The sequence below is a fragment of the Rhinolophus ferrumequinum genome, chromosome 8 (genome assembly GCF_004115265.2).
Source record: "Rhinolophus ferrumequinum isolate MPI-CBG mRhiFer1 chromosome 8, mRhiFer1_v1.p, whole genome shotgun sequence".
In the NCBI taxonomy this organism is placed as follows: Eukaryota; Metazoa; Chordata; class Mammalia; order Chiroptera; family Rhinolophidae; genus Rhinolophus; species Rhinolophus ferrumequinum.
This window is the reverse complement of record NC_046291.1, coordinates 60683077-60704643: the sequence shown is the minus strand read 5'-3', so window position 1 is coordinate 60704643 and position 21567 is coordinate 60683077. Positions and strand designations below refer to the sequence as shown.

Sequence of the window (21567 nt, the reverse complement as noted above, 5' to 3'; positions counted from 1 at the left end):
TCCTGAGAAAGTGGTGCTTCCATATTGCTCTGATGACAGCTTCTAGAATCTGAGGGCACTAGCTGAATTCACACAATGGGAGACACCCAGCACAGTGCTCACAGCCCTTTTTCTCAAGTCAGAAAGGCAGCTTTGAATACAGACTCCTCCTTGGTCATTTTCTTAACCTCTAGGCCTCATTTTATTATCTGTAAAACAGGCATATGATAATAGTTATTTGAAAGAGAGAGTTACTTTAAAGATTAAAAAGATAAAACACGTGATAATACCCTGTGTCTTGCACACAGTGAGTGTTCAATATGTGTTATTCTTTAACAGTAACAACAAAACCAACACAAATAAAATAAATGAATAGGGAGCAACTTGATAGCTCTAAATTGCACGCAATACAGAGATTATCTTTACGGGAAAATAACAAGGGGCCGAGGGTGCTCAATGCAGAATTTTAAGCCACCAAGGATTATTTAAGCACATCCTGAGGCACATCAGCAACATGAGGATCCTTAAATTTAATCCACAGATTCCCTGAATTTCTCCACTTCTTATAAACACCTGCAAAACCTCATGTGATCTGACCTTACTCCTATCACTCTCCTCTTCCCTCAGATGCTCCAGGCATCCTGTCCTCCTCTAAGGCACCAAGCATATTCCCTCCGCAGGGTCTTTGCATTTGCTCTTTCTCTGCCCAGTGATGGTACCCCCAGCGATCTGTGTGGCTAGATCCCCTTCTTTCTTCACATCACTGCTCACAGGTCATCTCTTCAGAGAGATGTCCCCTGACCCATCCCCCACCATCACCATCACCATCACCATCAGCATCAGCATCACCATCACCTTTGCCCTGCTTTGCCCTGGTGACAACATTTGTCACCACCTGACATTTTATATTTGTTTCCCTGGTGGTTATCTGCCCTCCCCACCTTGAGTGTAGGTTCCATGACACGAGGGACTTTGGCTGCTCTATTTATTGTGCAACTCCATCACTCAACTGTGCCCAGCACAGCGACAGGAAGTGTGCTCAACAAGGAGTGGCTTAGCACAAGAATGAATGACTGCCAGCCTGGGTGAAACCATGGGAGGTTACCACTGATTCTGCTGTTCATTTTTAAAACATTCTCCCTGGGAGTTATGAAATGACCCACGCATTTGGGTCAAGAGTCTTACCCTATTAACATAGAAGCAGGAGCAACGATTTGTTTAGGAACTGCACTGGTGAGATTGTCCGTATTTACAACAAAGAACTTTACAGTTGGATTCATAGCTCCTGCCTAGGAAAAAACAATCATGGAATTGGTATTGACCAAAAATATAATATCATTGCACAAGGTTAAAACTGTACAAAACTGTCTTCATTATAGCCATGTAGTTAATCAATTTAATAGTGTAGTATGTAACATTAAATTAATTAAATTAATTATATGGTCTATATTGATTAAATTAATATATATTATAAAATTACAATACTCAGACATTTATAATCAAACAATTTAATATTGATAAAACGAACATAAGGGAGAATCATGAAATATAACCTTTCCATATTCAGGCAGAAATACACACACACACACACACACACACACACACACGGTGTCAAAAAATGTACACACATTTTAAGAAAGGGGAAAAACTATTAAAGTTGTAATACTCAATATATACTGAACAAAAGATGAATACAAGTCACATTTGACTTCTGCAACATATATATATATATATATATATATATATATATATAATATATACACATATATATATATATATATTTATGACTTGAAGGCCCCAAACACTCCTGTTTAAATAATAAATATTCATAATTTTTATATACTTCATGCAAATAAGGATGCATTTCATGAAACCAATTGTTATTTTGCAAATATACCCTGACTCCAGAAGGCAAGAAGTCTATTGGCTGACCACTAGGAAGAATTCGTTTGGTTCAGTCAAAGACACAGTCCACAAAGAAAATTCGTTTCCCTCAACGAAGAGCCAACAATGATAATTAGGAAGCCATCAATTTCACTCCAAATTCGGGTTTACCATGTTGGAACTTTACAATAAATAGTATGACAGAAATCTATAAAATCTTTTTATATATACACATAGTTCTGACTGACAAATTAGTTAGAAATAATATATTTTTAGTAAGAACAATTTATGGTTAATTTGTTTTTTTGCCAGTTTCACTCATCAAAAAATAACATTTCACTGAAAATATATCTCCATATTTAGTCTGTGATCTCTTTTTTTCTTTTAACTTTCCCTGTTCCCGTCTTCCTAAAATGGCAGCTTTTCGTAAAACAAATTGAGTGAGTTGGTAAACAGAACAAACAAAGAAAATCCCCTTTTCCAAATTTCTTATTGCAAAAAAACTCTCTATTATTAGATTGTCCTATGGACAATACTGTGGCCGTTATTATTATACTAGTGAAGAATCGTGGTTCCTTGCTAAACTCCCTTCTTCTTCAGCTTACACTGCTTAAGAAAGCTCTTCAATTTTCATAAACATGTATCCCGGAGCGGGAGAACAGCCTTGAAAACCAAGACATGACACTATTATTCCAAATGTAGAATGTGTGAAATTTACGTTAGTGCCAAATCTATAATAGAACCACTAAAACTAGTCATGTATCTGTTAATTAGTAATACAACCTGATACATAACCAAGCTTTTCAACTTCATCTAGGGCACATTCCAACTTCTACAAATGAGATGAGCTTGTGATTCAATTATAGCCTCTCTTTTCCTCCATTCAAACATTTTCAGTTCCCCTACCTCTTTCAAAAGCATTTTCCCCATCTTTTTCGGCTTGTCATTCCTCAAAGTTTTTGGAGAAATTACAAAACCTTAAATCACACTCTTTCCTGGGATAATAAAAATACTTTAAAATTGCCAGATGCTGTTGACTTCAGCAAGAGTAATCACAGCAAGCTGTTGAAGAGAGACTGACAATATTTTCATTAGCAGGAAAGGATTAAATGAAACCATTCTTTTCCATCAAATCACAGAACCACTATATGAATAGGAGCACAGACCTTTGGATATGGAATATGTATAGTCTTTGGGTACTGCAGTGACTCATCAAAGTAGAGGGAGAATTCAATAGGTGGGACTTCGGTGTCGTTAAATTGGGCATATGCTAAAAAAGTGCCGGTTGGAGACCACCACAGAGCAGAGTGGGTACTGAAGATTTCCTCTGAAAAAAAGACATAAATTGTTCTGTTACAAGAAGTAGCTGATAAATTGGCTTTGGCATTCAAAATATTGTTCTCATTAGCTTTAGTAATTACAGTAGAGTTCAACTAATGAATCACTTTGCATTTGCTGGGCTTCCAAATTCAGAGTAATACAAATGAATAAAAATAAAATCTTCAAGGATAGATCTGGATTGCAAAAATAAGTAACCCATTGGACTGTTATAGAATATTTTAGCACACAATATTTAATATAAGCTCTATATGTTTTTCTTTATCTTATGAGCCTCTAAATTTATGCCATAAAACACACTAAAAGTAAATTTCACACAAGGGGCTGATTCTCCTTTCTAATTTTCTAACAGTCAACATGCCAGCATATTAGGTGGGTGGTGTGTGGCTCCATGCTATTAAATCAATATGGTGCCCAGAGTTTACTAGTGTTGGCATAAACAAGGTGTAGAAAGGATGGATTTAGAATGGCAAGGAGCTCCATGAGACCCCTATTGAGAAATACCTTCTTTGCCTAGCCTAAAACTGAAGACTCCCTTGGATTAACATCCTCCTTGGCTGTATAAACTGATGGGTGAGGAAAGAGGGTCAAAGAGTGATACAAACGAAAGGAAAGGTCTTGCTTTCTATAACACTGTTGAACTCGTTCTCAATCTCCAGCAAAGGTAGCTCCTTCCTATACATATTACGAAGTCTACTCTTGGGACTCCCAACCTCTGGCTCTTAAAATGCCAGAACCTCTTTTACCAACTGGGAATGGAAGATTCAAGTAGACTAGACAGAGAGAGACTCCTAGTCCTTTATGCTGATTTAATCCACAAATCTCACGTTTATCTGTGAGTGTAAGGGTAAAAACAAAAGCTTAGAAACTTGAATCTTAGAAAAGGAAACCATCTATTTGAATCTTAGAAAAGGAAATCACTTTTCTGATTCTTGAGGCTTCCTTACAAATCTCTCCCAAGTGCTTCTTTTCAGTAATAATAACAATAGTAGTACTAATTACCGTAATAATAATTATGACAATAATACAATGTAATAATAATCATGGTGAGTAGGTGGCATGTAATGAATGCTAACCATGCACCAGTCATTGATAAGCAACTGACATCTATTATCTCAGTTAATCCTCTCAATAACTCATTGTACACACGAGCAAAGAAAGGTGGGTAAGCTTAAAGATAATAAGTAATTTGCCCAGGGTCACATGGACAGTAATTGGAAGAACCAAGAATGAATCCAGACTTGTTTGGTGTGAGTCCCTGTTTTTTGCTCTACTTGCCCCTTCCTGCCTTATTTCTGAACTTCTAGTGACAGAAAACCTTGTACTTGTTAACGCAGCCTGATCCCCCTTTGACTGCTTTATGTCATTTATGTAGCAATGTAGAATTTACAAAACGTTGATTTAATTTAGTCTTCACAAAGATCCCTGAGTGAGTCTATTCATAGCCCATTTTACAGAGAAAGCAACTAAGGCTGAGAAGGATTGAGTGAACGAGGGACAAGTACTATAACACAGGCCTTGCAATTCCAAATCAACGGGTTTTCCCACTAAGGACTTCTTCATATACGGAGTTGATGTGTCACTCCTTGTGTCTTCTATCCATTGGTTCTAGTCTAAGGTCAAGACGCAATTACATAAAGTGAATACAATTACAGCAAGGTTGTAGTTTTTAAAATTTCCTTTAAGTACAGGTAGCACATAGTGTTCTATGTTTTGCAGTAGTGGTTATTTGGAACACAGAACATATTTCTCCATCTCAATGATCATTAAAACTATTATTATAAAACTACTTCTGGTCAAACTGAAAGTCCTGAGAATGAAGGGACCATGGGTACGGAGGATGGAGAAAACAGGGAAGAAAAGATTTCCAGCCCTTCCTGATACAAAGCTGTCTGTGAGCACGGTTGTTGGTACCCCGTCCGCCCACACTCTGAACGTCCCTCTCCATACCCTGATGCCTTTCATCCCGCCACTCTGACCTTCCTTACGTGTTCCCTGGACTTAGAGTCCTCCCCTGAATAGAGCATTTAAGTCACCCCATGACAATTATTTGTTGGCATCTTTGTTTCCCTCTCTGGTCTGAATGCCCTGAGAGTAGCAGTTCAGTAGCATTTGTGTCCCTAGCACCTGGCACAGCACCTCGCAGATGGTTAGCACTCAGTGTGAACTGCACTGAATTACCCACACCCCGCACTGTCAACAGTACTACTTCAAGAGGGTAAGGAGTGCTCCATTTTCCCAAACTATTTCTTTCTCTATCCCTTCTCATACATGCTCACACTTGCACTCATTTTGAGCTCTGGGTTAGGTAACTTATATTCATATTCAAGAGTGAATGTCATATATTAACTTCATACTAGGAGATAAAGTAGTCTCATTATAAAAAAGAAGACATGATAACTAAAGTAATAATCAATTAGAAAATCATGAAATAAGACAAAGTAAAACCAGAGATACTGAGAGAGAAAGCTCTTTGGGGTCATGGGGTAAGATGGAGGGCACAAGTTCCAGAATGGAGGCTCCTTTGCGAATGTCCCTCCACCGTGTGGCGCATGGACCTTGGAGCTTTGATTTTTCTTTTACCTATGAACTAGCAATTCTTAAAATGTACTCTGTTTTGATCCCAGCAACTTGTCGTGGCTGTAGTGGAGAGGGTGGATCCAACATATGGAGAAAGAGGTGTGCTCTTTTCTAAGTAGGGATCATTTGTAAATATACAAAACCAATTGAAGGAATATCCTTGTAGGAACCAGTCTCGTTTTTAAAGAAGCCCACTACATTGGAGCGGTGAGGCCATTCTGCTTGTGAATAGCTTAGTCAGGAACAGGCAAAATGAGGTCCCTCCAGCTATTATCTAGCTTAGAAAGGACTGTAGTGTTAGGGATGTCCTTATCTTAGAGATGCTCAGCTGTTTGGAGGGAGAGCTGGGTCACAACTTTGGAAATAGGCTTTACTGGGTTCACATTGGGGATCGTGGAGGCAGTGCTGTGTTGTCCATCAAGAGTCGAAGATGTTTTTCAATTTCTGTAACAAGTGCTAGTAAATTGTATTGTAAGCTTTAATAATTTATTTCTGGGCCAGGGGAATCTAGCTTTCTTTTAAAGTGATTTTTTTTTTTTTTGTAAATAACGTTGTTCATTTAATTAAACTTGACTTGAGCTGGAGAACAACCAACATTAAGTAATGAAGAAAAATTAATTTTTTTAACTATGAAGAAGAAATAATAGGATGAAATAAGGAGGAGGCTTTAATAAGTACAAAGAAACTTTGTGAAGCGTTTGGAACAGTCTCAAAATGCCTGCTACCTTGGCAACTAGAGACATAAAAAAGGTTTTTCTAATATTGTCTAAGTTTCTAAAATGTTTTTCTAATATTTTCTAAAACACTTTATCCTAAAAGAGAAAATAATTCTTTTTCTCATTTTCAGTTCTGTTTTTGACCCATTTTTTTCTTAAGCCTTTCTACTTATTTTTTTTCCATCTTTAAAATAAAAAAAAAACTTATGATTTGTCCAGGTTCAAATGAACACAAATCTTGCATAAAATAGAAAGCATTTTTCCCCCCTCCACTCCGTAACCTCCAAACAATATGTTGTCATCGTTCGAATGTTGCTGGAATACTTCGCTTTCCTTAGTCACTTCTGGGTTAGATAGGCGTGGCTAGAGAAACATCTGATGTTAATCTGGAGGCTTTTATGTCCTGGTAAAGCAGAAAAGCTACCTACACAAAAAGGCCCTTTGTAGCAGTAGTCTGAAGACAATGGGAGCATTGAGGGACATTGAGGACATAAGCAGTACTAGCTACTGCTAAGAAATTCTTGTCTAGGAGATACCGAGTGTTGAGTGCTAAAAGAGATTTGATGACATTTTAAAAAATGCAACTGTTTTGAATGCCATGGACTTTCTCCCATTTTAAAGAAATGCTTGACTACTTTTAAAAACTTACATATTTTCTGATTTGCAAAAGCTTTAAAGTCTCTACCTTCATAAACCCAGTCAGGTATTCCATTATTTATGACATCTTCTTTCCCATTCCATGTGATCCTCTGACTTGCTGAATTTGGTTCATTTTTTATATAAATATCATTGTTCCAAACATATGCCTAGAAAGATGAAAAATAATATCGATAAGTAATAGCATGTTATATTTTATCCTGAAGTTTAAAAAACAGTTACCAATTATTTTATCCTAAAATAATATTGGGATGCAAATGTAACAATTACCTTAGGTGATTCAATTTGAGCAAATGAAGTCATTGACTCCCTTCTCCTCATATTCTTAAATTATCAGTATACAAGATATAACCCAAAGTAATCCTAAAAACATTCTTAACATATTAAAAAGAAGAGGCTCACAGCCACTACTATTTGGATGCTAAAGTGTATAAGAAAACCTAGCAGACTGTGCCACTTTTACAGAATGATGTATGCTTTGTATTTCTTCCTGAGAAGAAGTTCAACTACAGATAAACACTATCTTCCTGTTTAGATTCTTTTGGACTTCTAACATATTCTTAGCACTATAGAACATGAAAATATATCTGTAGTGACACTGGGAAGGTCGTGGAACTAGCAGAAAGCAGGCATGCCACAAACAAACAAAGAAAGAAAACACAAAGAGCAACAGCAAGACAACAACAAAACCTAAGTACAACAGAAATTAAAATTTAAGAGCTTAATGAGCATTTTCTCAGGAAATAAACAATTCCCTAATAGTAATTCAGAAACTTTCAAGAATTGCATTTACTATGTTAGACTAGTAAAATATTTTAGTCAATAACTTTGTATTTGATAGTGAAGTTTTTATATCCTAAGTGTCTGTTCTGTATCAGGGTTAGTAGCTTCTGCATATGAGAAATTTGAGCCATTATTTTTCTGACAATAGGAGAGACTGACTAACCAATTTATGACCCTCTGGTGACCATGTGATCAACTGTGTGTCATTTGGAATTCTTTCTTCTGTAATGAGCTGCCTGGAAAAAAGACAAAAGGAAACATTATCAAATGAATATATCACAGTGGGATTTCTTTTCTAAAAAATTATTATTACACTAGAAAAGCATAATAGGTTTTATGAGGAAGTCACTGACCTTTTATTTAAGTCATAAATATCATATGAAGCTGTGTAGGAATGCCTCCATTTCTATACAAGAAAACAGACATTTTAGGCTTCTGTGATTATTGATAGTTTGTCTACTTGCTATGGGAGCTCGAGATGAGAGACAAAGTAACATACTGGGAAACTTTAAAAATTCCTCAAGTGATTTTAATCTATAGACAGCATTAGGAACCATTGAATTAAACAAACAATAATCCATTAATTGGTAACAGATGTGCTAAAGTTGGCGTAGGCTTCTGATTTGCTCATAGTTGATAAGTTTAGTAGAACACAGCCATCAAGTCTTCATGTCCAGGAAATGGAGCCCAGCGTAGTGAATCCAGGGTAAATATTATCATTGGGAGCCACCATCCCCAAATGGGAAATGGAATATGAGATGGTTTACTTGGCCTGAGTACAGCAGCGTTGGTGTGTGAAATAAGGTCACTCGGTATTTGTTATTTATTCTAGGAAAAAAAAGGCAGAGGTGGGGATCCCCAGCTTTGTATTTTCTTTTCAATGTAGAATATCTCCATAGGTTTCTATTCTTTCCTATGGGTCTCAAAACTTCCTATAATTGACAACTGTTGTCAAATCCACCACAACTAACCAAACAGCTGCAGTTAAAGTTACCGTGATTTGCAGCCATCCTAAACATGAAGAGGATGTATGATTAAACTCTAACCTTGCCTGCATGTGTGAGAATTTGATGTTGGGCGGGGTGACTGGAGGAAGCTGAGTGTTCTTTCAGGACGTTGAAGACCAGTGCAGAGGCTCCCCCTTTAAAATGATTGTATATGGTGGGACCTAAGGCTGGGAGGTGGTCTGGGTCACTCTGCAGTCTCTTCTAGGCAAGGAGCTGTTTAACTCTTTGAAGCAAATACTTATTGAGAGTTTTACTATATGTAAAGCTGAGGCCAAGAAAATAAGGGGTTATATTACTGGATGTACAAGTCAGACATGTAAATCTACTTTTAAATTATAAGCTCTATTTTGTTAACATAGGTCTTTAGTATCTAGAATATTACTTACTTTGTAGTATTTGAAAACATTGAACATAAGTTTCTTTTAAAACATTTAATGTACTTATCTTTTACGAATGAGAATAACTAGTTCTCCTTTTGATGCTGAAATAATGAGTTTTTAGTGCCTGTTACATTACTTAGGTGCCAATCTTAAATATTCATATCCTTGAAATCAGTTATAAAATAACATACTCATAGGATTCTTTAAAGGTGACAGTAAGCAAACATTTATTTTACCTTCACATAGTTGTACTCTAAAAGAACAAATTGTCCATCAGGAGATACTGAATAATCATTTATAGAATGTCCAAATTGATCCTGTCAGTCAAGTAGAAAAAAGAACAATTAAACAATCCCATTTAACTACCTTATTGACCACTTACTATGTAGGGGGTATGGATCTAGACATGTGGCTTATGCTTTGAGTGTTCCCAGTTTAGGAGAGATGGCACATTTCCCCACACAAATAACCATGATGTAAGGTAGTTGGAGGTCAGGATTAAAGAACCAAGGAGGGAAGGATTAATTCTAACCAAGAAAAGATGGTTCTGAGTATGGGGGTCAGAAACAGAAAAAGAACATTCTCAGCAGGGGAAACCGCAGGAGCAAAAACCCAGATGTGGGAAAGGGCATGCATATTTAGAGACTGTCTAAAGGTTAGGTGTAACCTGAATACAGTATAGGGTATATCCTACAAAGTATAAGGTGAGAGAACATAAAATTAGAAAAATAGCTGGGACCTAAATATAAGAAGTGGAAATATGAACTATTTTTTTGCATATGGAGATGATAGAATTGTATTTTTTTTTTTTTTTTTTTTTGTGGTATAAAGATGCTCTGGTGACACAGTGACTGAGATGAGATGAGATAAGAGGGGTGTATCAGCCTTGGACTTGGGCAATGCAGTGGTCTGGTCTATAGTATAGACATGGGGACACAGAGTACTCACTAACACAAGGCCTAGAACCAGAACAATACAGTGGAAATGAAATCTGAGAGACACTTGACATTGCAGAGGGAGAATCGATAGCATTTGTTGAGTAGCTAAGTGTGGGGGACGACGGAGGAATCACGGAGGATTCTGAGGTTTATAGCTTAAGTGATTTGGAGGAGAGCACTATTTACCAAGACTGGGAATGCAGGAAGATTATAGGATGCTTCCAGTTTGCTAGGAGAGGGAAGGGGAAATACTAGTTTAGCTTGGAATACTAAGTTAGAAATGCCCACAGACCACATATGTGCAGAAACAAGCAAGCTATTGGAAATAGCGGTTTAGATTTTGGGAGGAAGTTAGTGTATAAAGGGTGTATTGGAGAATCAAGGTCAGAAAGGAGAGTGCTGAGTCTGTGGAAGTGCATGAAATTCACGGAAGGAAAGCATGCAAAGTGAGGAGAGAGACCAGCAAATGAAGACAGAGTCCTGGGAACACTTACATTTAGGAGTATGGGCAGAGGAGGAGGAATCGTCAAAGGAGACTAAAAAGTAGCCAAGGCAGGGAACATTCCAAGAAGGAGAGAAAGATCCACTGTGCCATATGCTGCAGAGAGAGTCCAACAGCATGAAACGATAGTACTCAGGATTTGAAAGGTTATGAAAAAAAAAAAATCCCCAGAATCTCCTTAAAGTATGAATTAATTATGTGATTAAACATACAAATGTACTGTTCTCCAAGAAAATGGAGCTGTTTCCATATTCGGCATTGAATAGCAAGATATTATTTTCTTGTTTGTAGAGATATTCATGGTCTAAAGAGAGAAAATGGCTAGATCAATATTTCAAGCTGCTATTAAACATCTAAAAATTATGCAATAAAAAATTTAAGATTCAAGTTCACACAAGTACTAAATAAGCATTTCTAAGTTGAAAAAACATTAAGTGATGACTATCTCACTAGTATGCATTCATTTTTCCATCATTATCGTCAAGGTTTCAATTCACATTTAATTTTTGGTAGTATATATCAAAGAACTACTAAGTTTTCTTTCTTTCTTAACTCCCTTTGTATCCTAGGTAGAAAAAGATACTCTCCTATATGGTTTTAAAAAACAAGAATATCTTCTCAGTGTAATAAAAGTGCCCCGCAACCTAACTAGAATAAACACAAGCATAAAAAGCTACCCCCTCCCCTAAAAAATCCTTACCTGAAACCCATCGCAAGTTGTAAGCCTTCGTTCTAAAAGTATTTTTTAAATAATCAGTTAGAGTGTAGGTTCGGCGACTGTCAGCTGTAGAATCATCTGCTGGTTGAAAAAAAGAGCGAAATGTTCAGTAAGATGGAATAGCCTAGGTTTTGCGTAAAATAAATGAAACTCTACAATCTACACTGGTCCACAAAATACAGAATTACACTCACAAAATACAAAACACATATTGAAAGATTTTGAACTGGGTGGGTGGAGTAAAAATTTATTTCACTGTTAAAGCATTTGGGAGTGTGTGTTTCACCGTGTTATATTAGTGACCTGGATTACGAAGGTCTAGATCAGTGACATTCAATGAAAATATAATGTAGGTACGTTTTCTAGTAGCCATATTTTAAAAATTTTAAGATCAAATTAATTTTAATAGCACATTTATTTTAGCCTAACGTATCTAAAATATAATTTCAATGTGTAATCAATATTTAAATGCGATTAATGAGATCTTTCGCATTCTTTTTTCATACTAAATCTTTGAAATCCGGTATGTAATTTACAATTACAGCATATACCAATTTGACTAGGCACATTCCCAGTCAACAGCTATATGTAGCCATATAGTAGACAAAAGGAAACTAGGTCATTGTTTCTTGAGGCCCGGAGATCCTCTTCCAAGCTCTCTCACAATGCACAGAACTGTAATAACACGCTGATTGCCCAATTCAGGGATCTTTATTTCTATGGTCACTTTTCCTTAACTTGGTTGAAGTTTTCATAAAACCTTTCTCTTGGATACTGTGACACCTCAGTTCTCCTCCGACCTCTCTGACCATTATTTTTCCGTCTCCTACTTTGATTCTATTTTTCTCCATTGACCTCTAAGGTAGAGATTCTTTGATATTTAGCCTTCAGCTTTCTGGTCTTCTCTTTATATATATTATTCCTTCCAGAGAATTCCAGAGAATGTGACTTCCTGGGTTTCAGTCATATTTTCCATTTAAATAAATGACAAAATCTCTATTCATTATCCTACCACACCCCAAACACATTTCCGGTGCTGTGTTGGGTCTTTTTAGTTGACTTGTCTCACACTAATCCTATATTTACCTTGTCTAAAATAATTGTCTTTCTTCAAAAACGAGTTTTCCTTAGGGAACTTGTGTGATTTTATATTCTTTTACTGGTGACACAGATTCAAAGTCTGAAAACCATTTTTGATGTGTCCTTCTCTTTTACCATTATCTCCATCCAATCAATCCTGTTGATTCTTCCTGTGAAATCTTTTTTCCCAGGTATCCCTGCCATCAGGTTCTCTCCAATACAATCCCTCCGCTGCACTATCACTAGAATGAGTTTTCTAAAATGCCACTTTCATCCTGGTGATCCCTTCCTCAAAAGCTTTTAATAATTCCCCATTGCCTATAGGAAGATTCAAGCTCTTTAGGTACTTGCGGCCTCCACAATTTGACGCGAAACTCCCTTGCTACCCTCATTTCTGCTCTCTCCCTGCATGAACCTTCTTACCGTTACACAGACCTGCCTACTGAACCCAATCAATCTTCTGAGGTTTTGACACTTCTCTTTCTTGTCTTAAGCCACTTCCCTGCAATGTCTTCAAATGCTTCCTCAGCTATCACAATCCTCTACGCTCCAGCTCCCACCTCTTTCATGAAGACTTCAATTCTGCTCCTCTGACTCTGTCCCTACACTACTTGTTTGGCTCTGGTCACAATGACTTCTGTCGATTACTACTTTTCTGTGCTTACCTGCCTACCTGTGTGGTCTACACAGCTAGCAGCGAGGTCACGAAGGGCCTTGTTTTTTTCCCCACCAACCTAGCACCATTCTATGCCATAGTAGGCAGGCACACAAAACGTTTTTGTTGATTGACATCATTTTTCTTCCAACAAGCATAGTCAGGCGATGTGATTCCTCTTCCCCAACCCCCGGCCCTCCACTGATGACTAACAGCCTGAAGTCTTTTTCCAAATTCTCTACTTGTTCCACATGCACACAAACATACACTCACAAAATCTGCCACCATCACAACATTCCTATAACTGCAGTGCTTGCGCTTTGGGGATTGTGACGTTAGCAGTACCTTCTCTGGTTAAGTTTTTACAGCCTGTGCAAAGGTAACTCTCTTACAGGTAACCCTTTTTCAAAATATGTTCTTAATATTTTATTTCTTTGGATCTTATCTGACAACTCAGTCTTGTTTCTGCCTATGACACATTCAGTTTCAATAGATGAAATTGCTACACTTCACTTTATTAGTTTATTGATTTTCGTGTAAGCCTAGTTGTTAATTAAGTAAAAGAATTGAAAAAAAAAATTTTTTTTTCAATTCAGGCCTGCATTTCACCTCTGAAAGTTAGTAAGATATTTGTGTTTGTAAGCAGACATACAGCAAGGGAGTAAAACCAGCCCTTAGATTTGTCAACATTCAAATAAGAGTAAAGCATTGTGCAACACAAAATATTATTTCACTCATATGGACAAAGCTACAAATCTAGATTTGTTCATTAAATGCCCTCAGTTGTATGTATTCATCCAATCACCCTTTCATACATTTCATACATCAAATAGCTATAAACTGAGTACTATCGGAAAATTACTGTTGAGGATATATACCCTGCTATCAAGACCTGTTAGCCTAAAATGTATATAAAACACATCCCAAAATTAGTATAATTCAAAGTATAAATGGTTATAGACATTCGCGGTCCTAGTATTACCTGCTGATGTATATATCTAGACAGACTTATAGAGAGAGAACAATTCACACACACACACACACACACATGTTGCAATGACCTGAATGTTTGTGTTCCCCCAAAACTCATATGCTGAAATCCTAGCCCTCCATGTGATGGTATTAGGAGGTGGGGCCTTTGGGAGGTGATTAGGTCACGAAGGTGGAGGCCACATGAATGGCATTAGTGCCCTTAGAAAAGTGATTCTAGGTTGCTCTCTCGTCCCTCTACCAGGTGAGCACACAGGGAACAGGCCCTCCCCTGATACCAGACATGGAATCTGCTGGGGCCTTAGACTTCTCAGCCTCTAGAACTGTGAGAAACAAATGTTTGTTGTTTAAGTCACTCAGTCTGTGGTAGTTTGGTATAGCAGCCTGAACTAAGATTATCTATGTGTCTATCTATCTATAATCTATCTATAATGAAGTAGACATATCAACACATTTATCACTGACTCCTGATTTCATAAGAAGAGAATGAACTGAGTGTTTGTAATAGATCACATACAGTGTTATCTCATTTAAATGCTGTCTCACATAAGGGTATTTGCTCACATTTTTCCAAATAACACACACTTGGAATATTAGCATAATTGAGGCAAAAGTCCCAGTGATGTCATCTGCTGCCCAGAGTGCTGCTCTTCACATTCAGGATGGGTTCCTCACTGAGTACTTACCCTCTCTTGCCCTCTTCAGAGACTGCTGGGCTCATTTTCTCATCAGGCCATAGCTTTTCTAAAGCCATCATCTCAACCACACTCACACTCCTTTCTGCGCATAATGGATTTTGAGCCATCTGCTGATATTACAGATATTGACATTGACAGCTCACTCTCGCTATGGCCAAAGACATCCGTGCAAGGCCCAGGCCACTCTTGTCTTGTGTGAGGTTCACTCAGCTTCCTTACAATGACCCTGCAAGTTGGCATCCACATCCAGGCTACCCAGTCCCAGAACAGCACTGCTAAATTGGAACAAGTAGGCAACAAATGTTCCTTGTTTTTCACCTTGCCATTTGATAAGCAGCGCACATTGGAAGACAGTTGTGAAACATCTAGATAAGAGAGTTTCTGTGAGATGTGAACGCCAAGTCCAGGTTTTGACCTTTAACAAGTTAATAGTTTGCTGCCAACTTACAACCTGTTCTGTCAAATGCTGAAGAGGACACACTCACGGTTCTTCTTCCTGTCTACTTTCTCACTGAGAGGGCACTGCTGTGGTGACAGATGAAGGTCTTTGGCTGCTGTGTGGTTTTCCTGGTGGGCCTGGAACATGTCATTCATTTGACTTATGAGTTCAAAGCACTATGCTAGCCAAGTAAAGGAGTTAATCATATGTTTCCCATCAGCATATAGAGAAACTCTTAGATTCACGTCTTCTTTAATTTAAAATAAAAAAAAGGGTAACAACTTTATACTTCTTTGATGAGAGCAACTATTAGTTTGAACTATATGAAAATGCCATTTTTAACAGCTTCTAAGATGGTTCAACCTAAGAATAAATTCTCATAAAACTGTGTGGTATCTTAATGAACCCTTGCTGTAGGAGCAACAGCCCTTCTGAGTACAAGTAATTCCAGAATGGTAAGATCCAAGTAAGAGAGAAGCATAGGTCCGTGGAATATTCCTGGTTTGACCAATAGTTACTTTATGATTACAGGATATGTTGAATACTTTTATACTCCATAATAAACTTTTTATCTGTATTAGGATATGACGTATAATATTTCTACTTCACAAAGATAAACTCTTTTCTTTTGTAAATAAATGGCTAATGAAATGTGACTAAAAAGAAATGTGCTCTTCACAGCTCATAAACTTATAAAGTTGTTAAACATGGGAAAAAGATATCTGGTTATAAAGTTCTTGTTTTCCATATGGAAATCAGCTAACATTTTATAATGATGCTAGGGAAATAAAATGAGTGTTACTTTAGAATTTGCTCTAGCAAAATAGCAGTCTTGACATAGGGACAGAGGAAAAAAAATCAAGCAGGCAGAAGGAGAAATTATCTAGAAGTTTCCTCATATCCTATGTTATCCAGCAGCATATGCAGGCCACCGCCCAGCTCTATTGATTCAACAAATGCCATTAAGGGGTTGGGTCTCTAGTGGCTTTGAAATCAGAGAGCCTGAAATCTATGTAATTTTACTAACAATTGTCACCCCAATAAATTTAAAAAAAAAAAAGAAAAAAAAAAGAAGAAATCAGAGAGCCTGGATTTGAGCCCAAGTCTAATTCTCCCACTGGGGCCTTGGGAAAATTACCGAGTCTTTGAAAACCTCACTTTTTAAATCTACACAATGAAAATAATAGCCTCATCTAGGACATAGGGATTTGCCACGATTAAACGAGATAACATATGTAAAGTGCTTAGCTCAGGACCTAAAATTTAGAGAGCCCTCCAGATATGTTACACGATTTAATATTGTTTTGTTCTGAGCATATGCTGGACATTCAGGATACAATAATGAATAGAAGAGTGTCTCCCCTGGAGTCCTTAGCAGTGGTGCTGAAATTAGGAATTTCACTGCAATAAAATTATAGCCATTTAGTTTTGCGATGTTCATGTCCCAAATGATCCTAATAAGACAGCATAAGAGTATCACATTGAGGAAACGTCTGGAATACGTACAATGTAATGATTCGCTTAGTGTTGATGAACATCACTTTCCTCCTTCACCATGTCTAATACCGTCCCTAGCATCCATACTGGGAGTCAGAGTACGGAGGGAAAATGTTGGACTTGGAAGATGTGTGAAGAGTAATATTTCTCTGGTTACCATACACGTAGGAAGCATTAGCATATAATCACAATCACCAGATTTGCCTTCTTAATAAGAGAAACATCAAGGTTCAACAAGTGGCCTCCAAACAATGCATTGGCATTGCATTTTTCTCCAACTGGAGCTATAGACCGTGGGACTGCATACTCTTAAGCATTTACCCTAAGATCAGAGTGTCAGATGACCAAACTTTTGTTAGGAATGTTATCATTGTCTTTTCAAAGGTGTACTCTGAAAGGCCAACCAAATGGTACAATGCACATTTCCCAGAATAGCAACAATTTGGAAAAAAAGGAAACAACTTAATGGAAAAGGGGGGTTGTCTGTCATGACTCTAACCTCTGTCATAACTTCCTCCTCTTCCTCCTCTCTTTTCACCCTACTCCATCCACACTGGCCTCTGGCTATTCCCCAGAAACACTCAGCTGGCTTCTGCATCTGTCTCAGGGACTTTGAACTTCCTGTAACCTCTGCCTGGAATGTTCTTCCTCTCAGACATGCCCAAGGTTTGCTGCTCCTTCACCTTTCTCAGATCTTCATTTAAATATCACGTTCCTTTCCCGGACTGACACCTGTAAGCCCTCCACTCAAGCACCACCAGTTTACACTTCCTGATTCACTTTGCCTTCGCCCTAGCAAAGAACTAGGAGATTCAGTGCACAGAGGAAGCAGGTACCAAACAGGGCCGCCAGGGCTTCTGCATTCTTTTTTGAAATGGAAATTGCTTTATTATTTTTTTTTTCTGATTATAGTCACTCTCTCTTTCCTTGTTAGGACTTTTGGGAATGAACAAGACTGGTACAATAATGGTCGGAATTAATATTTACAAGGCTTTTAATGTCCCACAGTGTTGACTGACATAAGTATAATCCAAGGTGATGAGAAACAGCTGAAAGGCGGAAACTTCTCAACTGTAAAGATAAATGACCCACAGGCCCATGAAACATGCAACTATTTTAGCAAAGGCCTAGTTCCTCTTGAACAATACTCAAAAGTAGTTGTAGTGAGATCAATGGAAGGTGTTACGATGAAATCTAAGAGTCTTTAGTTCATGTTAGAAAGAAAACCGATCAGAGAGCATCAGCATTTGAGGAAGCTAAAAACTCTAACACTGAATCATTGAAGAACTTTCCAGAAAGATTTACAGGCATAATCAAAAAGGCTACTCTCTGTGACAAGTGTTTGCCTTCTGCGCTACAAGGAAAAATGATCATTGGAAAACAAAACTGCCACAAAAATTGCCCTTTCCAGTATTTGCCAGGCAAAACTTTTGAGTGTGAGACACTATTATAGTACCTGCCTCTGGGACTGTTAAAAGAATAAATAAGTTGAAAATCCATGAAGAATAACAATTACGAATGCTTACAGAATTCTTCCAGTGTGCTGGGCTGTTTTAGGCATTGTACTTACTTAGAAACTTATTTTACAGTTACTGAGGTGCAGATAAGCATGGACAGTAACTGGTCTCAAGTCGTATGACTAGTAGGCACCAAAGCCACTTCTGAGCTAGGCAATATGTCTCCAAAGCCTGTACATATAACCACTCTTCTAAAGAACCTAAGTATCTGGGAGAGTAACTACACAGGGCAAATGCTATGTTGGCAATTTTTGTGAATTGGTATGGATGAATCAGACTTTATAGAAGTGTTTGAATTCAATGTTTGAAACTAATCTCAGTGGGCAGGTTGGTAGTATCATTTGGACTTGGGTGACTTGGTAGGTTACATTAGAACATAATTTGTTCTAGTGCTCCAAAGTCAAAGCGGTACCAATTCTTTCTGAGAACCCTACAATTTTCTCTCTGGTCTGTTATTAAGGATGGCAATTCTGTGACTTTCTGGAAAGACATTTGTACCATCCTCACTCTGTCTTCTTCCCTGGTACATCCCGTAATTCTCATCATCTTTTTGCTAAACTCATAAAAAGTAGACATGCAAGCTTTTATAACACGTTTTTTTTCCTTTAATGTTTTCCTAGATTTAAACATAACACAATCCTGAACAACTCAGGCCTTGCAGTACATATTTTCGAATGAGTATGATGTTGTCTAATGAAAAGATTCAATGATTCCTTCTGTACAGCAAAGCCACCCTAGGGGCTTATTTTCCACCATGCCTTCCACTGCTACCCATCCCTCCTGTCACCCTTTACCACTTTCCTCAGCACTCCGAGCAAACAGTGGGCCTCAGATCCTTGCCTTCTTGATCCTTAGAGCCTTTTTAAATGTCTCTTCTCTCTCGGCATCTCCAGTGTCTTTTCCCTGCCTACTTCTGTCCCGGCCTTAAGCATGTACAAGGTGTACCTATATTAAAAACATTTAACTCACCCTGCTTCCTCCTCAAGCCATCTTTTATTTCTCTTCCTGTATTTATTAGCAAATGTTTAAATAATACAGGCTACATCTGTGACCTTCATATTCTCACCATCGCTCTTTACACCTCTTGATCCCCTTACTTCTTACACCACACTCATTTCTCCCTCCTTATTGTCTTTAATGCTTATTTTCTATACCATATATTTTGCACATTTATCAAATAACTTTATATCATTTAAATATTTAATCTAGACAGTCTTGTCTTGGCTATAAGTAAGCTGAAAGGAGGAATTTATTTTATCTTTACTAACCAGCTGCTAGCACTGCACTACACTGACAGGAGGTAAGCATGATCTAGTACTGGATGACTTGTCTTCACATTTATGAATGTACGTATTTTAATCAGAATTAAAGCAACATAAAAAAAAAGTTCATCAAAAAGGTTTTCTCGTGAGCTCTAAGAAAACCCCTTTAATTCATCAAATACTTATCAGGCTGTACTAGGTTGAAGACTGCCCCTTCCCCAAATCATGGCCAGCTGGAATGTGAACTTGTTTGGAAATAGGTCTTTGCAGATGTAGTTAAGATGAGGTCATACTGGATTAGGGTTGGCCCGAAGTCCAATGACTGGGGTCCTTATAAGAAGGCCGTGTGAAGACATGCTTTTGCTGACTTGGAAGATGGAGAGGACCATATGGAGACACAGAGGGAAGAAAGCCAGGTGAAGACGGAAGCAAAATTGGAGCCATATAGCTGCAAGCCAAGGATCACCAAGGATTGCCATTAACCACCAGAAGCTAGGAAGAAGCAAGGAAGGATCCTTCCCTGAAGCCTTCAGAAGAAGCGTGGCCCTGTTGACACTTTGATTTTGGACTTCTAGCCTCCATAACTGTGAGAGAATAAATTTTTGTTGTTTCAAGCCATAGAGTTTGTGGTAATTTGTTACAGCTGCCCTAGAAAACTAATATGAGCACCCGTGGTTTTCTTTAAGGTTCTGGGCACTAGAAATAAGAATGAGCAAAACATGAAAAACTTCGGCCCTCAGAAAGCTTACATTCTAAAGGGAGGAGACATAGAAACAAGTAGTAAGTAAATAATGCCATACGTTAGGTGGTAAATGCCACAGAGAAAATAAAGCAGGGAAGGGGGATAAGATTGTCAGGTCTGGGGACACTGCTGTGTTCAACAGCTTGGTGGTGAAAGGTCCCACAGATAATGTGGCATTTTAACAGAAACCTGAAGGAGTGAGGAGGTGAACAACAGACAGCCCCAGGGAAGAGGAATCCTGGAAGAAAGAGCAGCAAGTATAAAATGTCTGAGGCAGGATGAATGAGCGAAGGGGAGAGAGTAGGGGAGGAACTCAGAGGTGAGATGGTGGGGCTCAGATCACATGGGCCTCGTTGGGAGAGAAGGGAAGACTTTAAATGGTTCTGAGCAGAGGAGGATGTGAGCTGACTTACATTTTAAAATGATCGCTGTATTTGTTTTCTATTGCTACATAACAAATGATCACAAATGTAGTGGCTGAATACAATAGACATCAGCTCAGAGTTCTGCAGGTTGGAAGTCCTGCCTGGCATGGCTGGGTTCCCTGCTCAGGGTCACATGGCTGAAATTAAGGTGTTGGATGGGCTGAGTTCTCATCTGAAGGCTCTGAGGAAAAAGCTGCTTCCAAGTTCACGCAAGTTGTTGGCAGGATGCAGTTCCACATGGTTGTAGGACTGAGGGCCCTATTTCCTTGCTGGCTGCCAGCCAGGGGCTTCTCTCACCTCCTAGAGACTGCCCACATTCTTTGCCATATGGTCCCCTCCATCTCCCAGGTCAGTAGTGATATGTCAAATCCTTTTTTGTGCCTCAAATCTCTGACTACCTCTCGTGTGAGCAGTTAGATAAACTCTGCTTTTAAATGGTTCAGGCTCACCCAGGTACTCTCTGTTTCTTAAAGGGGACTGCACCATAGCATATATATATAATCATCAGAATTAAATCCATCATACTCACAATCTCAAAGATTAGGCAGAAATATGGGGGAAGGGAGGAAATTCTGGGAGTTATTTTACAATTCTGTTTACCATGATCACCTTATCTGCTTTGTTGAGAATACACTATAGAGAGATGAGAAATAGGGAGATTTTTTGCAATAATTCTAGTTAAAGGTGATGGTGTCTTGGACCAGTTGGTAGCAGTGGAGGTGGTGAGATATAGTAGAATTTTGAAAGAACATGAAAGTAGAAGTGATAGGATTTGCTCAC

General features: G+C 38.1%; 1 protein-coding gene across 1 annotated transcript in view; it reads right to left on the bottom strand.

The window, feature by feature from the left end:
• Window positions 1–21567, bottom strand: part of DPP4 (dipeptidyl peptidase 4) — a 79461-nt gene that overhangs the window by 47609 nt on the left and 10285 nt on the right. Inside the window, exons 3-10 of the mRNA XM_033112013.1 lie at window positions 11465–11560; window positions 10977–11068; window positions 9561–9641; window positions 8291–8343; window positions 8101–8173; window positions 7183–7303; window positions 3030–3190; window positions 1165–1268 (exon numbers count right to left, since the gene is read on the bottom strand). Of these exons, the coding sequence (XP_032967904.1) occupies window positions 1165–1268; window positions 3030–3190; window positions 7183–7303; window positions 8101–8173; window positions 8291–8343; window positions 9561–9641; window positions 10977–11068; window positions 11465–11560 (781 nt within the window). The remainder of the gene's footprint in view (window positions 1–1164; window positions 1269–3029; window positions 3191–7182; window positions 7304–8100; window positions 8174–8290; window positions 8344–9560; window positions 9642–10976; window positions 11069–11464; window positions 11561–21567) is intronic.